The 17730-nt window shown below is 40.3% G+C and overlaps 1 protein-coding gene across 2 annotated transcripts in view; it reads right to left on the bottom strand.

The window, feature by feature from the left end:
- The window catches only part of LOC126278464 (serine/threonine-protein kinase Sgk2-like), a 112026-nt gene that overhangs the window by 70191 nt on the left and 24105 nt on the right, over positions 1 to 17730 (bottom strand). For both annotated transcript variants that reach the window (XM_049978602.1, XM_049978603.1), the window contains exons 3-4: positions 13331 to 13426; positions 12881 to 13023 (exon numbers count right to left, since the gene is read on the bottom strand). In XM_049978602.1, coding sequence (XP_049834559.1) covers positions 12881 to 13023; positions 13331 to 13426 — 239 coding nt within the window. The remainder of the gene's footprint in view (positions 1 to 12880; positions 13024 to 13330; positions 13427 to 17730) is intronic.

The raw sequence follows: 17730 nt of genomic DNA, 5'->3' as shown, positions 1-17730 counted from the left end.
CAGGCTGGTCTAATTCCCTTACAATTAGTTTATTTATTTTTTCGCATCTAATACAATTCTGACCGTGTTATCACGTTTTTTAACAATAATGACAGGATTGCAGTAATCCTGCCTACATTTGTTTGACTATACCTCAATCCAACATTTGTTTTAAACGAACTCTGACGGCATTCCGATCAGCTATAGGTAGTACATACTGTTTGGACTTTATTGGTTTGTGAGCTTCCACTTGTATAGAGTACTCAAAATCGGTAACTTTACCAGGTCGATCCAAAAATACGTTCTTTTAGTGGTACAACAACTCACGCAACTCTTTCTTTTCCCCTTCTGATACATCCTTGACTGCATCAATCACTTCCTTAATTCTGTTATGCATATTGACTTCCTTACTCCAATCCTCACAGTAACTATGGCATGAGCAATCTGATTTTCATCTGTTAAAAGGCTTTTACATTTTACTTGCTTTTTTTCATTCTGAAATTCAAATTCTAGGCATTTCCCTACACAATTAAGCGAAGTATCGTATTTGTACAAGAAGTCAGTTTCTAAAATTGCCTCCTTTACTATACCATTTACTATAAAACATTCTCTCTCCACTTTATTTTCTCCACATTTAAATTCTAAAAGTATTTGTCGTCTTATTAACTTACTCATACCACCAACTGCTGGTTTAATCTGAACACTAGTGACTGGGAAGATTACTAGTTTCCTGTTTTTAATCATGTTCATAAAACTTTCCGACACCGCTGACACATTACTTCCTGAATCTAGAAGTAGATCTACCATTTTTTTTGGCAACTTTAATTTCAATAATTGGCTGTACATTTACTATTTCATTTCGTTGTAAATATTTCTCCCTAATAAATCATTTCCTATGTCTTGTCCCTTCTCTTCCAATTCCATCTTACACACATCCCAAAATAATTCATTAAATATTTCCTTCGCCGCAAATTCATTCCTTCCCTTTTCTAAACCTCTAGCAACTTTAAACTTCTCGTTTCCTCATATGCGGCAGTAACGACCGTAATGTTCTACCGTACCAATGGCCAACAGTCACACTAAAATAACGCTCCACCTCCATATACCAATTCGTACGAACTTCATTACACAAACTACCCCCATCCACACTATTTATTTCAGCCCTTTCTAAATTTTCTACCCACAGCATGCACAACTTTACTGTTTTTCCCCTCCAAAATATCGACACTTGCAGCTTCAACAAAATTACACATCAATTCACTGCTAAACACCATCTTCCTGAAATAATACATTGATGCCTAAGCCATCACTACCATAATTATTCATCGCAGCAACCTTATCTGCCAATACACCATTTAAATCACCACATAAATTCACATCAGAAACCTTACTTTCCTTCATCAACAAATTAACTTTACGTGAATCGTACACAACTTTATCCCCCACCACTACATTACACAAATAGCTGTTACCTCGTTGTACAGTTTTGGGACTTCCAGACTTGCTACATTCCACTGCAATCGGACAAAAATCAGCACACACTGCCATTTCTAGACACTTTTCATCCAAATTAACCCCCTATCCTACTGTACATACATTCTCACATTCATACTATGACTAACATTTTACATCCGCACATTCATCAATAAGATTTGTTTCGCCTTCATTCGTGACTAGAAACGCACGAATTCCTTCCTCCCAAGTATCAATACCAGTAGCTTTTACATCATTACATAATTACCATTACTCTGTTCCTTTTAACAGAAATAATCTACCTCCACCGATACAGTTTTAACTTCAACTGCTGGCGAGGCGAGGCCAATGCTACACCTCCCTTAGTGACACTGACTCTTTCCACCAAAACACGATCACCCTCACTTGCAGCTGGCGAGACCAAAGCTGCGCAGCCCCCACCTAACATAGACACTTTTCGCCGACTCACAAATACTTGCTACTACAACACTTTCCTTACTGCAATTGCTATTATTTGCAAGCATCTCTTCAGAACTCTCCACACAATTTGCTCTCACAAAATTCATCTCCTCTTTAACTTCTTTTTGAATCACTGAATCGTTCCATTCATCACCATTCACAAACTCATTCATTACACGTTCACAACTTACATGATTCCCCACAAATTTATTCCAATTACTTTTACATAAATCCCTCCCAAATCTATGCTTCCACTGTTCGCGTCTGCTTTTATTGAAAGAGCCACCTATGTAGCCTTCCTCTTTAACATATTTCATATTACATATCTGTCGCCTTTCTCCAAACCTATCAACATTTCTACCATTACCATTATCTCCAGTCCTTTTCATCACCTGTTCAGATCGCAATCCTCGGACCTGAGATGTGGCGTACATCAGTTTCCCGACCGGTTGTTATGCAATTGCACTTTGCCTGAATTTCCCCTGTCAAATCTGCGTTCTTTATTTGGGTCCTGTTCACAGAAGCCCTCTGTAATTTTCCTACAAATTCTAGAAATTCGTCCACAGAATCACATGGACTAAGGACAAGATCCCACTGCAAATTTTCGGGTAATTGCCTTTTTAACATGGTGATTTCCATTAAAACCCCCAACGAACGTTTCACATGCATAAGCTTGCCAAGTTCTCGCTTGCAAAAAGCTCTCAGCGTCCCATTACCGTACCTGTAACTCGGCCCTTTTAAAAATTCATTTTGGATCCGCATCTGTTCTGCCTCACTCCAAAATGTATTCAAAAAACACTTTTCGAACTCTTAGTATGAACCGCACGAACTACATTTAACATTTGCCCAGGACTGTGGGTCTCCCTCCACAGGCCGTTTAACATATTTTATTTTCGCTTCGTCCGACATGCAGTGAACAAAAGCGGCCCTACACGCAGCCAAGAAATTTACTGGGCGATATCTCCCGTCATGTGTGCAGCACTTCACAGATCCAGTATCTGCCCAAGGAATATTTATAACCGGCGTGGCATGTTGGGAGGCTAACGAATTTAAATCACTTTAGCTATTGCATTTTTTTTTTTAATTCATTTTCACTAGTAATACAGGACTCTATTTTATCTTTAATTTTGCCCACTTATTTCTCCCCCACACCTACATGATTGTCAATGTCACTAATTGCTAAATTTATATTACATTTATGACCATCTTGCACTTTTATACAGTCACTTACCTTGCCCCCAAGTTCCATTTTTCCCCCCTCAATACCTTTTTCCACTGATTCGATTTTAGATTTTACTATTACAACTTCACCTGTAATTTTCCCCACATCCACGCTGACACATTTTAATTTATCAATTGCTTTTTCAATGTTATCCACGATTTTTTTTAACTTCCTCTTTCATAGCGGAACCTACTGCAGTTTGCATTGTACCCGTATCAGTCTGGATTGTATCCGCAACTGTTTGCAATGTGCACATATCTTTTCGCAATGTACCCATATCTGTTCGAATTGTACTGATATTATTTGCCATCGTATTCGTATTATTTCCCAGCCCCTGGATCATTTGCATTATCTGAAACACCGTATCTCCCACACATTCATTCCCCTTGCCTGAATTCCTACTAGTTACACTTTCGCACTTTGATTTTGGACTAACCGTCTCACTTCAGTTTTAAGAATTATACATACCAGGTATATATTCGCAAGCTCTACAAGTGGAGCTTGAACTTCAGAGTTTAACACTATCTCACTATTTGCACATGCACTTATCTGATCTGACACAGTTCCCTCTGCCATGGTGACGGTGTCAGTTGTAGTTGAAGTCGACATTGAAGACTGCCCTGGAATAGTCTAAGACGCAGCCCTCGTACTGCTGTTTATTTGCATCCACCACTAGAGAAGTCACCTGATGTAACTGTAACTGCTGGCGGTTACAGCGTGTTCCAACTGTCTCCAATACCGCTGTCTGTTAAACGCGCTAACCGCAACCGTTCCCTGCACTCAACTTATTTAGACTCTGAGCCCCCACGCAAACTGCCTTTAATGGGATGGATTAGGACCTCTCTCAATAGTATGTGTTAATTGTGGAAATTACTGTATAAATTCAATATTTCCAGAAATCGACTTGCAGGGGAAAAGAAAAGCTGATCTCACACTGTGTTTTGTACGAGGTTCACTCTACAGAAATCTCTGCAGGTTTTGCAAAGTTTTTTACACTTCGCATAGTATGCTGAATAGCAGAGAGCAAAGGAATTATCACTCTGCAAGACAAATCCCGGATGAGAAACCTCCAACTGCAAATTAAAAAATGTGACCCTCAACTACGTACCCTCAGACTCAGAGTTGAAACATTAAAAGTTTAGGCTGGTTTTGCTGTCCAGGGGCTGGGATACATAGTTGCCACATTACAAGCCAAATACTGCTGAGTCTACAGTCTACAATATGAATATACACATGAATCGAATGGTCGAAGGTTCCTATCACTTGGCAACTGTGAATTTTGAATGCAAAATAAAAACTTATAAATCAAAGATTGCAATTAAATAAAATTTGCAGATAATATTTTTAACAACTTCAAATGATGAGTACGATAGCAGAAGTACCTTTAAGAATGCCATTTATTACTGCAAAACACTTATTGGTGTTGATGTCCAGCAATTAAATAAAATATAAGTTGAATAACGGGGAAACAACAGAGTCCTACTTCACATAATTAGTTATGAGCAACAACATAGCTCATGAGATATTCACTTCTAAATGCATAATACATCTTCACTGCAGAAGCCATGAAAATATCTCAAGTGCACAAGTCGGCACTATGAAATATTTCTATCTCCCGCAACCACGTGCAAACTGCTCAACAGTCTCCACGTATTTCCTGCACCCGTCCATTGCGCCTTCCCATCCAGCACACCCTGTCTCCTGTGTGCACCCAATCCTCCTGTGATTGGCGAGAGCACTCCCGCCATGTATCCAAGCCAATGCACACTCACAAACATATTGAAAAACATACGAAAGACTGGATTTACATTTAAATAACTTGAAATTAAATAAATATTCCTATGGCTGGACCATAAATGTGCTCTAACACAAATTATTAAATCCATAAACAAATTAAATAAACATATATCAATGGAATAGAAACAAAAGTAGGCCAGTAGCCTAATGCCTCTGTGCTTTCTAAACCACAGTAAATATTTGAGCAATTTCTTCATGAACAGTATATGACAGGATATAAATGAAGAGATAAACGAATAAATATATTTATAAGCATGTTACTACCCCCCCCCCCTCCCGCCACGTAACTGTGGAGTGCTTAGGGCCTGATGCCATCAATAGGAATCGGCCACTTTGACCTTCAATAACTCTTATACTAGTCAAGTTACATGCCTTCATACCAATTAAGGTTTACACTAATAGCTTTCTAAAGAGACATCGATCGACAAAATTGGATGAACCATTTAGATTTTGTGAATTTGTTGGTGGGTGTTACTTGTTTAACTTACAGTCAGATAATAAACTTTAAACTAATGAAGATATTGAAAATCTGATTACACCATCAGAATCGTCATGAAAATAATGTTAATGTACAAGTTTCTTTTTGAGCTATCATGATTCCTCTGGCTATTATTAATTTCTACATGAACTGTGAAATGTCTGCCATTATGGTTTCACGAAGTCCACCATCTTTGGCACCCCCAACATACAAATATCCTTCATCGACACAAAGCACCTCCCTCTACACAGCATCAATGTGGAATTTCCAATCCACACGGTTGGTCTGGACCACGCCCTGGGGCTACCCCCCTTGCTCTGGCTAATGTTTGGCACCAAATGGTTGCTGACGAGCTCCGGCTTGCTGAGCGGCCCATGTGGGCACGCAAACTCCAAAATTATAATATTTTCAGGGCGCCACAAATCGCCCGTTACCTCACAAACTGTTTCACCATCACTGCCTACACCAGAGACCCAGCCTATAGGTCTGTTCTGTCTCCTTCAAAATCAGTTAAGCCATCTGTTCACTGGTCTTCCAAACAATCTTTTGCCTCTTGGTTTATACCGTTTCATGGTTTTAGTGATTGTTGCGTCTGGCACACAGTTTGGGGGTTCTTTCCATCTTAACTGATATTGTTTAATTGTGTGTATTATGTTTTCTTATTCTGTCCAAGCTTGAATGTCATAGATAAAGTATATCCAGTCACATATCAAAGAAGTTTATTTCACATGCTTCTGTTTTCCTTTCCTCTCTTCTCAAGGGCCCAGTTTTTGCATCCATAGAGCAGAGCAGGTACAGTCATAACCTTATAAAACTTCAGTAGAGTAGCTCTGTGGACTTACTTCCCCAAAATTCTGTTTCTAGTTCCACAGAACTAGTTGAATAGGTCAAACTTGTTTTTTGTTTAATTACTTTCCCCAAATGTAATTCTGCACCCTAATTATTTAAATGTTTTAACTTGTAGTATGATCTGCTTGTCTATTTTGATTTTCTCTCTTATGAGCTTGTGTCCTAAAAAGGCTACTGATTTGCTTAATTTGTGTGTGTGTGTGTGTGTGTGTGTGTGTGTGTGTGTGTGTGTGTGTGTGTGAAATTGGACACAAAGGAGTTATTTGTAGTGTTTTATTCATGTATAAACCCTGTACAGCTCTTTAAGACGAGATGGAATCCCTCTGTTTAATTAAATTTCCCACAGTTTGTTTCGATTTACTTTATTAAACCCTTTTTCTAAGTCAATGAAGGCAAGATAAGTTGGTAAATTGAATTCACAGAGTCTTTCTATTTGTTCTGTTTGTTCAGGGTATTAAGGACATTCACTGGTCCACTGGCTGTTTGCACAAGAAGCGGCCATGTAGCTATCTATAGTTACATCCGTCTAAAAAAATCAATTGGAAAGACAAATGAGAAGGATTATGTTATAACTGTCCAGGACATCTACGCTGCTTTCCTCAGGTAATTTCCACATCTTCATAAACACGTAACAGAAGTGGTTCAATATTTCAAGCAATGTGTGTGTGTGTGTGTGTGTGTGTGTGTGTGTGTGTGGGCGCGCACACGTGCTAGATGTTTTTTCCAGTTATGAAACTAAATAAGTGACACACGATTGTGTTGCTGTACGTAGCCAGAGTCAGTTGACATACAAGTTTTCAATAAAAAATATATTAATAATAATAATAATAATAACAACAACAACAACAACAACAACAACAACAATACACTACACTAGAGAAACAATTGTTCCGACCATGGTTTCAGTGACCTCTTTCTGGGTCTACCAGAAAGAGACCACTGTAACTGTGACCGAAACATTGGTTTCTCCAGTGTAGTGTTTTTTACATTATTATGAGGTATGATACTCACACCCAAACCTACAGATGTCTGACACTCAGATTGGTGCCAAACGTGTGTCGATGGAGTATCAATCGAAACACCGATATGGTTTGTGCTGTGTGCTGTCATCCAATAGAACATGTGTAAATGGTAATTAAAAGTAACACCAGGACTACAGAGTATAGGAAAAGCATATCTACGAGCTATTGTCTTGAAGATCTGTGGTAGGCAAGTCTGTGGCTTATCAGATCATCGTACTGAAGGACCTGAGTTCGAAACCCAGTTTAGCGATTTTTTTTTTAACAGTTTACAAGTGAGATTAAAAAACAACAACAACGCCAAACTGGGTTTCGAACTCGGGCCCTTTCGTACAATGATCTGATGCTCTATCAACTCATCTATCACAGATCTTCACATTAACAGCTCACAGATATGCTTTTCCTACACTCCGTAGTTTTAAGAGTTACTTTTAATTACCATTTACACATATTCTACTGGACGATAGTATACAGCATGAACTAAATCGGTATTTTGGTTGACTATTGACACACAATATTTGACACTGATCTGAGTGTTTCACATCAAGAGATTTGGATGTCAGAAAACCTTTATGTCAACTATACAAGTCATTATGTGACAACCTGAGTGTGAAAATCAGTACAATTGTCTGTGTCTTTAGCAAGCCAAAAGTAATTTTCAGTTATGATCTGTGTCATAGAGAAAGTGAAATTTAAAACCAAATCATATGCCGGGCAACAGTACTGCCATTTAAATGCAGCTCGTTCGCAGTTTCCTTGACTTCCCCCTCCTCTTACTCAAAAAGCGTGGGGGTGGCGGTGGAATAAACATGCACCTAGGCTGAACACCATGGCCCTTGGACAAGAGCATGGCTCACGAGCAGAATTTTTGGCCACCTCTGTCGTAACCCATGTTTAATATACAGGGTGTTTCAAAAATGACCGGTATATTTGAAACGGCAATACAAACTAAACGAGCAGCGATAGAAATACACCGTTTGTTGCAATATGCTTGGGACAACAGTACATTTTCAGGCAGACAAACTTTCGAAATTACAGTAGTTACAATTGTCAACAACAGATGGCGCTGCGGTCTGGGAAACTCTATAGTACGATATTTTCCACATATCCACCATGCGTAGCAATAATATGGCATAGTCTCTGAATGAAAATACCCGAAACCTTTGACAACGTGTCTGGCGGAATGGCTTCACATGCAGATGAGATGTACTGCTTCAGCTGTTCAATTGTTTCTGTATTCTGGCGGTACACCTGGTCTTTCAAGTGTCCCCACAGAAAGAAGTCACAGGGGTTCATGTCTGGCGAATAGGGAGGCCAATTCATGCCACCTCCTGTATGTTTCCGATAGCCCAAAGCAATCATACGATCATCGAAATATTCTTTCTGGAAATTAAAGACGTCGGCCTTGCGATGTGGCCGGGCACCATCTTGCATAAACCACGAGGTGTTCGCAGTGTCGTCTAAGGCAGTTTGTACCGCCACAAATTCACGAAGAATGTCCAGATAGCATGATGCAGTAATCGTTTGGGATCTGAAAAATGGGCCAATGATTCCTTTGGAAGAAATGGCGGCCCAGACTGGTACTTTTTGAGGATGCAGGGACGATGGGACTGCAACATGGGGCTTCTCGGTTCCCCATATGCGCCAGTTCTGTTTATTGATGAAGCCGTCCAGGTAAAAATAAGCTTCGTCAGTAAACCAAATGTTGCCCACATGCATATCGCCATCATCAATCCTGTGCACTATATCGTTAGCGAATGTCTCTCATGCGGCAATGGTAGCGGCGCTGAGGGGTTGCCGCATTTGAATTTTGTATGGATAGAGGTGTAAACTGTGGCGCATGAGACGATACGTGGACGTTGGCGTCATTTGGACCGCAGCTGCAACACGGCAAACGGAAACCCGAGGCGGCTGTTGGATCACCTGCTGCACTAGCTGCGCGTTGCCCTCTGTGGTTGCCCTACCTTTCCAGCACGTTCATCCGTCACGTTCCCAGTTCGTTGAAATTTTTCAAACAGATCCTTTATTGTATCGCTTTTCGGTCCTTTGGTTACATTAAACCTTCGTTGAAAACTTCGTCTTGTTGCAACACTGTGTTCTAGGTGGTGGAATTCAAACACCAGAAAAATCCTCTGTTCTAAGGAATAAACCATGTTGTCCACAGCACACTTGCACGTTGTGAACAGCACATGCTTACAGCAGAAAGACGACGTACAGAATGGCGCACCCACAGACTGCATTGTCTTCTATATCTTTCACATCACTTGCAGCGCCATCTGTTGTTGAAAATTGTAAGTACTGTAATTTCGAAAGCTTGTCCGCCTGAAAATGTACTGTTGTCCCAAGCATATTGCAACAAACGGTGTATTTCTATCGCTGCTCATTTAGTTTTTATTGCCGTTTCAAATATACCGGTCATTTTTGAAACACCCTGTATTTTCCCAGCTATGGTTTTTTAACTTGCCCAGCTTTTCATTTCACTAAAGCAGGTTTCCTCTTATAATATAGTCTAACACCTTGATCGTATTGGAAATGTAACATTTTTAAGTACACATGTTTGTTACCTTCAGTTAGGCTGCATATTTCATCACCCCAGCATTGCACACCCCTTGTGAGGGGGGGGATCTTTCTTGTGCCAAATGCTTCCATTGCTGCTTTAATTAGTGCTTCCTTTATTTTATTCCATTCCTGGATGTCAATATTCAGTTTTTATTTGAAACTTATTTACTCTTCAAGCTTTTTCTGATATAGTAAGTCAATGTTTATTATCTAAGTTAATGTACCTTAAAATTAGTTTGTTTATGATTATCTTCCTTCTTTTACATAGTTTCATTTTCAAGATTAACAAGAAATGGTCTGAGGAAGCCTCTGCACTTCTCAATATTCTTGCCTCTTGCACTATAGACCAAGACTGTTTATTTTCTATCACAAAGACTTCACGAAGACCACAATTGTGACAGAATCTCTGGTTGACCAAGTGTATTTGTGGATCTATGTATGCCCAAAGAAAGTGTTTGTTAGTTTTAAATCATTATTATGAGAATGCCTTAGCCTATATTTATTGTTATTCATTACACTGAACCAACAACATTTGTCGTGGGGGTGTTTCCGAACCCTGTTTTAAATCTCCTGTTATCAGATAACCATTTTTGCACATCTTACTTTGGGTCTTTTGAAAATGTCTTAGAGTTCTTCAGTCATCATCTCATCTCTCTTCTGGGGCATATAGTCCAACTGTCTTAATTCTGAGCACAATTATTCATTCACTATGAAGATGTAAGAATGTATTTTGTTCATTCAAGTCTTCTTTCACAGATCAGAAACTGTTTCATATTATGTAAATATAAAATGTGTTAATGATACGTATCAGGATGAATTTAGTGCATGTTGCATATTCTATTTTAAAAATAAGTAAAGAACAACAGTGGGAGGACATTAGGAAGAAAGAAAAGTACAGTTATTTTAAGATTACAAGTCTGCAGGCTTTTGTGGCCATTGTCACTGATGAAAAACCATCATCTGAATTGTTAAGCTGCATCATGTCCCTCTCCTCTTCCAAACTATTTCACTGCACACATTTTCATCCTTCTGCTGAGATCTTCAGGATTCCACTTATGTCCCTGGATGGTTTAACACAGTTGGAGCACTGTGTGACATTCATTTACAAAAGGCTATTTTCCCACATTTTTTGGGGGGAAGTGGAGTTACTGTGTAAAAACCTTCAGTCTGCTATTGGTGCAGCACTGTCATTGGTAAATACTGAAAGCAGATACTGAGAAAGGGTGGGGGGCGGGGGGGGGGGGGGGGGGGGGGGGGGGGGGGGGGAGGACCCAAAATATTATTGTTATTGTGCTACCTCTGTAGTTTCCTGATAGCTACTAATGTTCCTCACTCACTGTGTGAAGGATCAGTCAAACGAAAACCAAGCACCCACCACAACAGGACCATGGATTGGTTCCATTCAAAAGTAATCACCACATGTGTTAAGACATTTATCCTACTGGGAGATGAGATGATCAATTCCTGTGTTGTAGCACATGATCGGCCACTGCGCATCCATCATCGCACCCACCCTTGCATTTCCTCATCCAACTGAAACTGACATCCACACATCTTTCTTTAGGACACCAAGGACATGAAAAATCACATAGTGGAAATGCAGGCTGTTCGGAAGATGCTGTAGTGATTCCCCAAGCAAACTGCCGAATTGCAGCCTTTGACATATGAGCACTGTTGGGACAACCAGCATGAGTTCCGTGATGCGATTCGGCAGTGGAAGACACTGCCCCTGCTCCACCAGACGCTGCCATTGGAGACAATGCATTTGCTGGCATTGCGGAGACGTCGTCCACAATTATGGGCTAAATCAGGTCTTACGTCTATGTTGCACGAATACTAGTCTCAAAAACAAATATGGCTAACATTCACTATGTAACATAAAGGAAGGGACCACCACCATCTTGTGAAATGACTCCTGGAGATCCAATGACTTGATGAGGAACAGTTTATTAGTCTACAGTAACAGTATTATGGCGATGGCACAGAATTGTTTTTTGATGTTTGCTGGTAATATATCTGAACTAGTGATTTTTTATCTCCTTAAGTCTTTGTAAATTATTGACACTGTCCATTACAAACTTTCTTCAAAAACATTAAGTGGGAAATAAAATCAGTGAAGGCAGGGAGCAGTCCTACATCAACCTGCCAAAACCAGCACTGTGCAAGTGAATTTTCTTACTTCCTAGAACTGTGAAAGAATACAAGTTGGATAGGTTAATTACCATTTTTTACAATTGTAATGAAAGTTTTAATAAGACCAGATACATTTTGCTTTATTCTAAAGCGTCTTCAGATGTCAGGTTTTTTGTTGTTTGTTTCATTCTTTTTCATCTTCTTTCGTGTGTGTGTGTTGCACTAAATATATTCCTGTTTCTGTGTTTATAAGTATCACTGTCCCCTCACCATTTTGTGTGTTTTGTTTTTGCATACCACAGACTTAACTGTCTTAAATACCTTCCAATTAATTCTTTCACTGTTATGGTTTGTTGCTGGAGCCTTGAACATTACATTCTCTTCATAGTACTTCAGCAGTAAAATTAATAATAACTTAATATTTTTCATTTTAGTCACATATATGTGGACTTTGCTTATTTTATGAAGTCTAGACTTCTCTTTCAGTGTTGTTATCCAGTTCATTGTGTTCACAGCTCCAGCTGATATCAAGTAATAGTATTAACACAAAATTTTTTTCTTTGCAATAAATCCACTACAACTGAATGTGCAGGAGAGTAGATAGAGGGCTGCATAGAGCGAAGTGGATGAGGTTGCGGTCTGGGCTATTGCCAAGAGTGAGATTTGTTACTACTGACTTTAGAAACATCAGCACATTGGGAACAGGGAGAGCCTGTTGTCCCCTTAGAGCTAGATTTCTGTCTGCAATAACTTTTGCTCTGTACATGCAGATGTTAGAATATAAAATCTGACCAAATACAGTTAAAGTCTGGTAGTAACAATAGTTCTGACCAAATAGAAACAGATGCTTAACATATATAAATGATAGGTTTTGCCAACACATTTTTATCTCTCAGTTCTGTTTACACTTACAAACGCAAAAGTCTGCCACCACCTTCCTGCATTAGGGACTGGACAAATGCATCCAAACCTTCACGTCGCTCCTGCACAAACGTTGGATCCAAATTATTTCCAAACAGTTTCTTGCCTGGAAGTTTTAGCTGTGGTGCTGGAACCTGGGGGGGAAAAAATATGGAAAACGACATCAGTAACATTTATTATATGTCGAACCTCTCCAAATGTCCGCATGAAGGGGACATATCAAAACTGACTAAACATTTCCAACGAATGTATATGCACTATAGCATTCACATATTGCCTCAATGTATTTGCAATCACATTTAAAGTATCTGAGTTGTTCAATCATCTGCCCTCATACTTCTTAAGATAATCTTCTGAAATGGACTTCCACATTCCAAAATACATCTTTAGCTTCACCATTATCTATCATTGGACAATAATAATAGACAGAAAATGTATTACCTGCTTCTTTAAGGTTTCAGACAATTTGTAAAATTCATTGTAGCGACGAAACACAAACCAGCTACGCCCATCACATCCGACAACCACTTTGTAAACCTGCAAATGAAATCGTATAGAATAATCACAATTTAGTTTCTCTACATAATGAATTGTATGTTAATAAATAGCTTTCTCAGTGATCATATGCAAATTATGTGAAAAAGGACACACACTTTACTAATAAGGTAGCTTTACCTTTAATCTGGCAATAAATCCATATAACAAATGAGTCACAAAATCAAATGAAAAAGCAGTTGTGTGTAGGAATGTCGAATGATGTGGAGCAGAGAAGGCTTTGGTACAGTTTGGGTGCATCCTAGTCACCAAATTAATGTAAGACTGAATGAACACAGAGAAAAGTCTGCATAAGAATGGAGAAAGGAGTACCAATATAACAACTGTTGATAGATCACTCACTGCTCACCAAGAAGTCTTCAGTGAATTATAAATGAAACACACACTAAATTCAACAGGTGAAAATATGCCATTCATAAATTGATGAGAATGAATTTCGTATCGCACAATGAAAAATCCAGGATGGAATTTAACAATTATATGGAAAGGACAGTTGCTACTCACCATAAAACAGAGATGCTGAGTCGCAGATAGGCACAACAAAAAGATTGTCACAAAATGAGCTTTTCACCAATAAGGTCTTTGTCGAAAACACACACACACACACACACACACACACACACACACACACACACACACACACACAGTCTCTTGCAGCTGATGCCAGACTACGAGCAGCAACGCAAGATGAGAGACGCAACTGGATGGGAGTAAACTTGTCTCTCCCATCAGGCGCTGCTGCTCATAGTCTGGCTTCAGATGTCAGAGACTGTGGTCATGTGTGTGAGAGTTGCATTTGTGTTAGTGCAAAAGTATTATTATATGGCATATTCTCAGTCTTGTCAGCAAACAAGAGAAGTCACTCAAAATGGAGTATGTAAGCTCCTAAAAAAAATCAACAAATATGCCACACAAAAAGGCTCTGTAGAACAAAAACAGAACACTCTGACAGAGTATACATGACACCATGTCTACAAGACATGTCATTTTATGCTGCTTTCATATGAACAACAACCTGTTACTTTATAACCTAACCAAAATTCTTAACAATCCAGAATTTTCCATGCACAACTATGACAACTACACATTAGTAGTAAAGGACCAAATTAAATACTATTACATCAGCAAGCACAACAATAAAATAACCAAAATGACTAAAATTGCTGTCACACAGTGAGTACTAAACCCATAAAATGATACTCATTCACTCACTCCCACCTCACTCATGTTGACCCACACAATCACTACCTCAAAGGCCGTAATACAACAGAGAATGGTGAAAGGTTCCAGACATGGGATTACAACAGAAGTAAAACCACAGAAGAGCTGAAAGACGGGCACAGGGAAATGGGAAATGTGACTGGTTGACTACTTACAACATGGGTGAGTCCATCCCCCTGTTAACACATTAAGAACATTACCAAAATTTGCAGAAACAATTTGGACAGATACCAAAAACCTTAAAACTCTAATATATTCTTTTCAAAATCACTTAAAATAGAGGGCAATATATTGGCAAATCTCATCCAGTCATTGTGGCTGGAAGGAGGTATGCCACGGCAACGTAGTGGGCTTTACTATACGCAGCTTATTATCTGTTACTTCCACAAGGAGGTAGTATGTAGCAGGATAGCACATTGAAATGACTGAGGATCACAACATCCACTAGGCTGCTACATCTGCCTCTTTGTTCCTCACAACACCCATGTGCCCTGGTACCAGGCAGAAACACACCTCCTTCCCCAATAATTATAGTCAGAAGAGGGTGTCCTGGATATTCTGGAATACTTTCTCTGTTGGGTACAAGCACTGTGGAGAGTGAATGGCACTCAGGCGCTGAACAGCCACAGAATTTAGCACTTTAAGCATATCTCATCTGCTCCAGTGCCCAAAAGATCGTATATAATTCTGCTTCAAAAACAGTAAAGTTGCAAGGCAGTCTGACCTTGAGAAAATGATCCGGGAAAACAACAGAGCAAGCAATGGAGTCCCCCTGTTTCACCCATCTCTAAAGACAGCTGTAGAGTAGTGGTGCACAGTTATAATATCAGAAAATATTGTATTAAAACATTAGCAGTAGTGCAGTCACCCCTGTACTGCACCAAATCTAAAAATTACTCTGGGCCTCTGCAGTAACCATGGTGAAGGTGGTTAAATCCTGGATTTGGGGTTGTAAGTGTTCATCACTCCAGCACACAGACCCCAAGCAGCTTTGTTGTTTTTGGATGATTAGAGGAAAGGTGTTCCAAAGGTTGCCAAGCAACAGTGTGGTATGCAGATGAAATCAGAGCTGCAAGGAGCTTACATGCCTGATACACCAAGAAGAGCTGCCACCAGAAGTTGAGTGGCAGTTCCCCAGCCTCAGCACTGAGACTGGGTATGCGGCTGATCCTGTAAGCACCTGTGGCCAGCCTAATCCCCCTCAAGGTGAGTAGCTTCAATAATCTCCAGAAAGGAAGGCCTCACTGACCCATTCACTGTGACCCCATAGTCTAGCCATGAACACACAAAAACCTTATAAAACTGGAGCAGCTGCGCCCTGTCTGTTCTCAAAGACCTGTGGCTAAGGCACTTTAAGATATTCAGTGCCTTCTGGGTTCTGGCTTTCAGGTCTCTCAGGTGTGGTAATCACAACAGTATAGAGAAGACAATGAGTCCCACAAACCCTTAAGCAGTACTGCAAGCCTTACTGATATCTGAGAATATGCTAAGACAATGAAGTTTACGTAGATAAGTTTGCTGAATAGCCACCTCTAGCAGTGTTAAGTTGTTGACAGTGAACCAAACACTCCAGAATCCAAACTGTGATCAGCTAATGAGTTGCCTGGTCTCCAACAACCAGACGAAACGATGATTAACTATTCGCTCCAGGGTCTTTCCTACACAGCTCGTTAAGGCGATACCATGGTAACTACTGAGACAAGTACAGTCCTTTTCTGCTTTGAGGAGAGGTATCATAATTGCCTTTCTCCACGAGTTGGCAAAGTGACCTGTCTGCCATACCAAATTATAACATTCGAGGAGGATTATCTTTGACAATGCAAGCAAATTTTGAAACATGCAGTACTGAATGTGGTAGTAACTGGGTGCAGAATCATGAGTCTCGGGCAGAGTCGATTCCAGCTCCTACATGGAGCAAGGGAAGCTGTAAGACTCATAATTGTTGGATCTGAAGTCCAACTCGCCCTTCTCTACAATTGTAGTGTAGCAGCGAACACCAGATGCTGATTGGTATTGACAATAGTGGCTGCAAAATGCTCTGCCATCATCTGAATGACATCTTTGGGTATTGATTGGAGACACCCCTATTTCAGCACTACTGCTATTTGTAAATGACTGTTCACCAGAAATCCTCCTGATGGCTTCCCAAACTTCTGTAGAACAAGTTGAATGGTTGATGAAGTCCAGGAATGCTTGCCATGATTTATTCTTGCTCTCCTTAATTATGTGTCGAGCCTTGACCCTAGCAACCCCAAAATGCTGTGAGGTTGTATACAGTTGCACAGTATTTAAACCTTCGAAGAGCTGCACGCATGTCCTGGATTGTCTAGTGGCACTCACTGAACCCCAAGATGACCTGAGGACTTTGGGATGGATAAGTCAGCTGCATGTTGGATCACTCGTGTAACATGAGCCACCCATTCCTGGGCACTTTCGCAGTGTTCAAACACAGCCAACTGGCTGGACAGCGTCCAGTTAGCCCTGCTGACTATCCATTTTTCTGGATTCTCTTCAGGTGCTGCTCCATTCAGTATGTCAATGTGGCGTGGGAAGTGATCACTGAATGAAGGTCATCAACGACTTCCCACTGAACAGTCTGCGAGGGCTGAAGAGCAGGAAGAAAGGTTTATAGCTGTGAATGACCCACTAGTGGCACAGAAAAGAGTGGGAGTACCTGTGTTGAGGATGCACAGATCATGACATGTGAGGCTCTCCAAAACCTGACCCCAAGGGCAAGTAGATGTCAAGCTCCACAAGACCGTGATGAGCACTGAAGTCTGCCAATAGGAGAAATGGTCAGGGGAGTTGTTCTATAAGGTCTGTGAGAGCATCAGAGTCTATTGCATCTTGTGAAGGTAAATATAGTGAGCAAACAGTGATCCTCCAACACACATGAATTTCAAAGGCAACTACTTGAAGGTTAATAGTAGCCGCAGGAGGTGGCGGGGGGGGGGGGGGGGGGGGGGTGGCGGGGGGGAGACAATGGTGCAGATTATAGACAACACAAGGACACCTCCCTTGGCCCTTTCCCCAGGCAGGTTATCCTTGTGACAGAGTACAGAGTA

Source organism: Schistocerca gregaria, chromosome 6 (genome assembly GCF_023897955.1).
Source record: "Schistocerca gregaria isolate iqSchGreg1 chromosome 6, iqSchGreg1.2, whole genome shotgun sequence".
NCBI lineage: Eukaryota > Metazoa > Arthropoda > Insecta > Orthoptera > Acrididae > Schistocerca > Schistocerca gregaria.
This window is presented reverse-complemented; position numbering and strand designations above follow the sequence as displayed.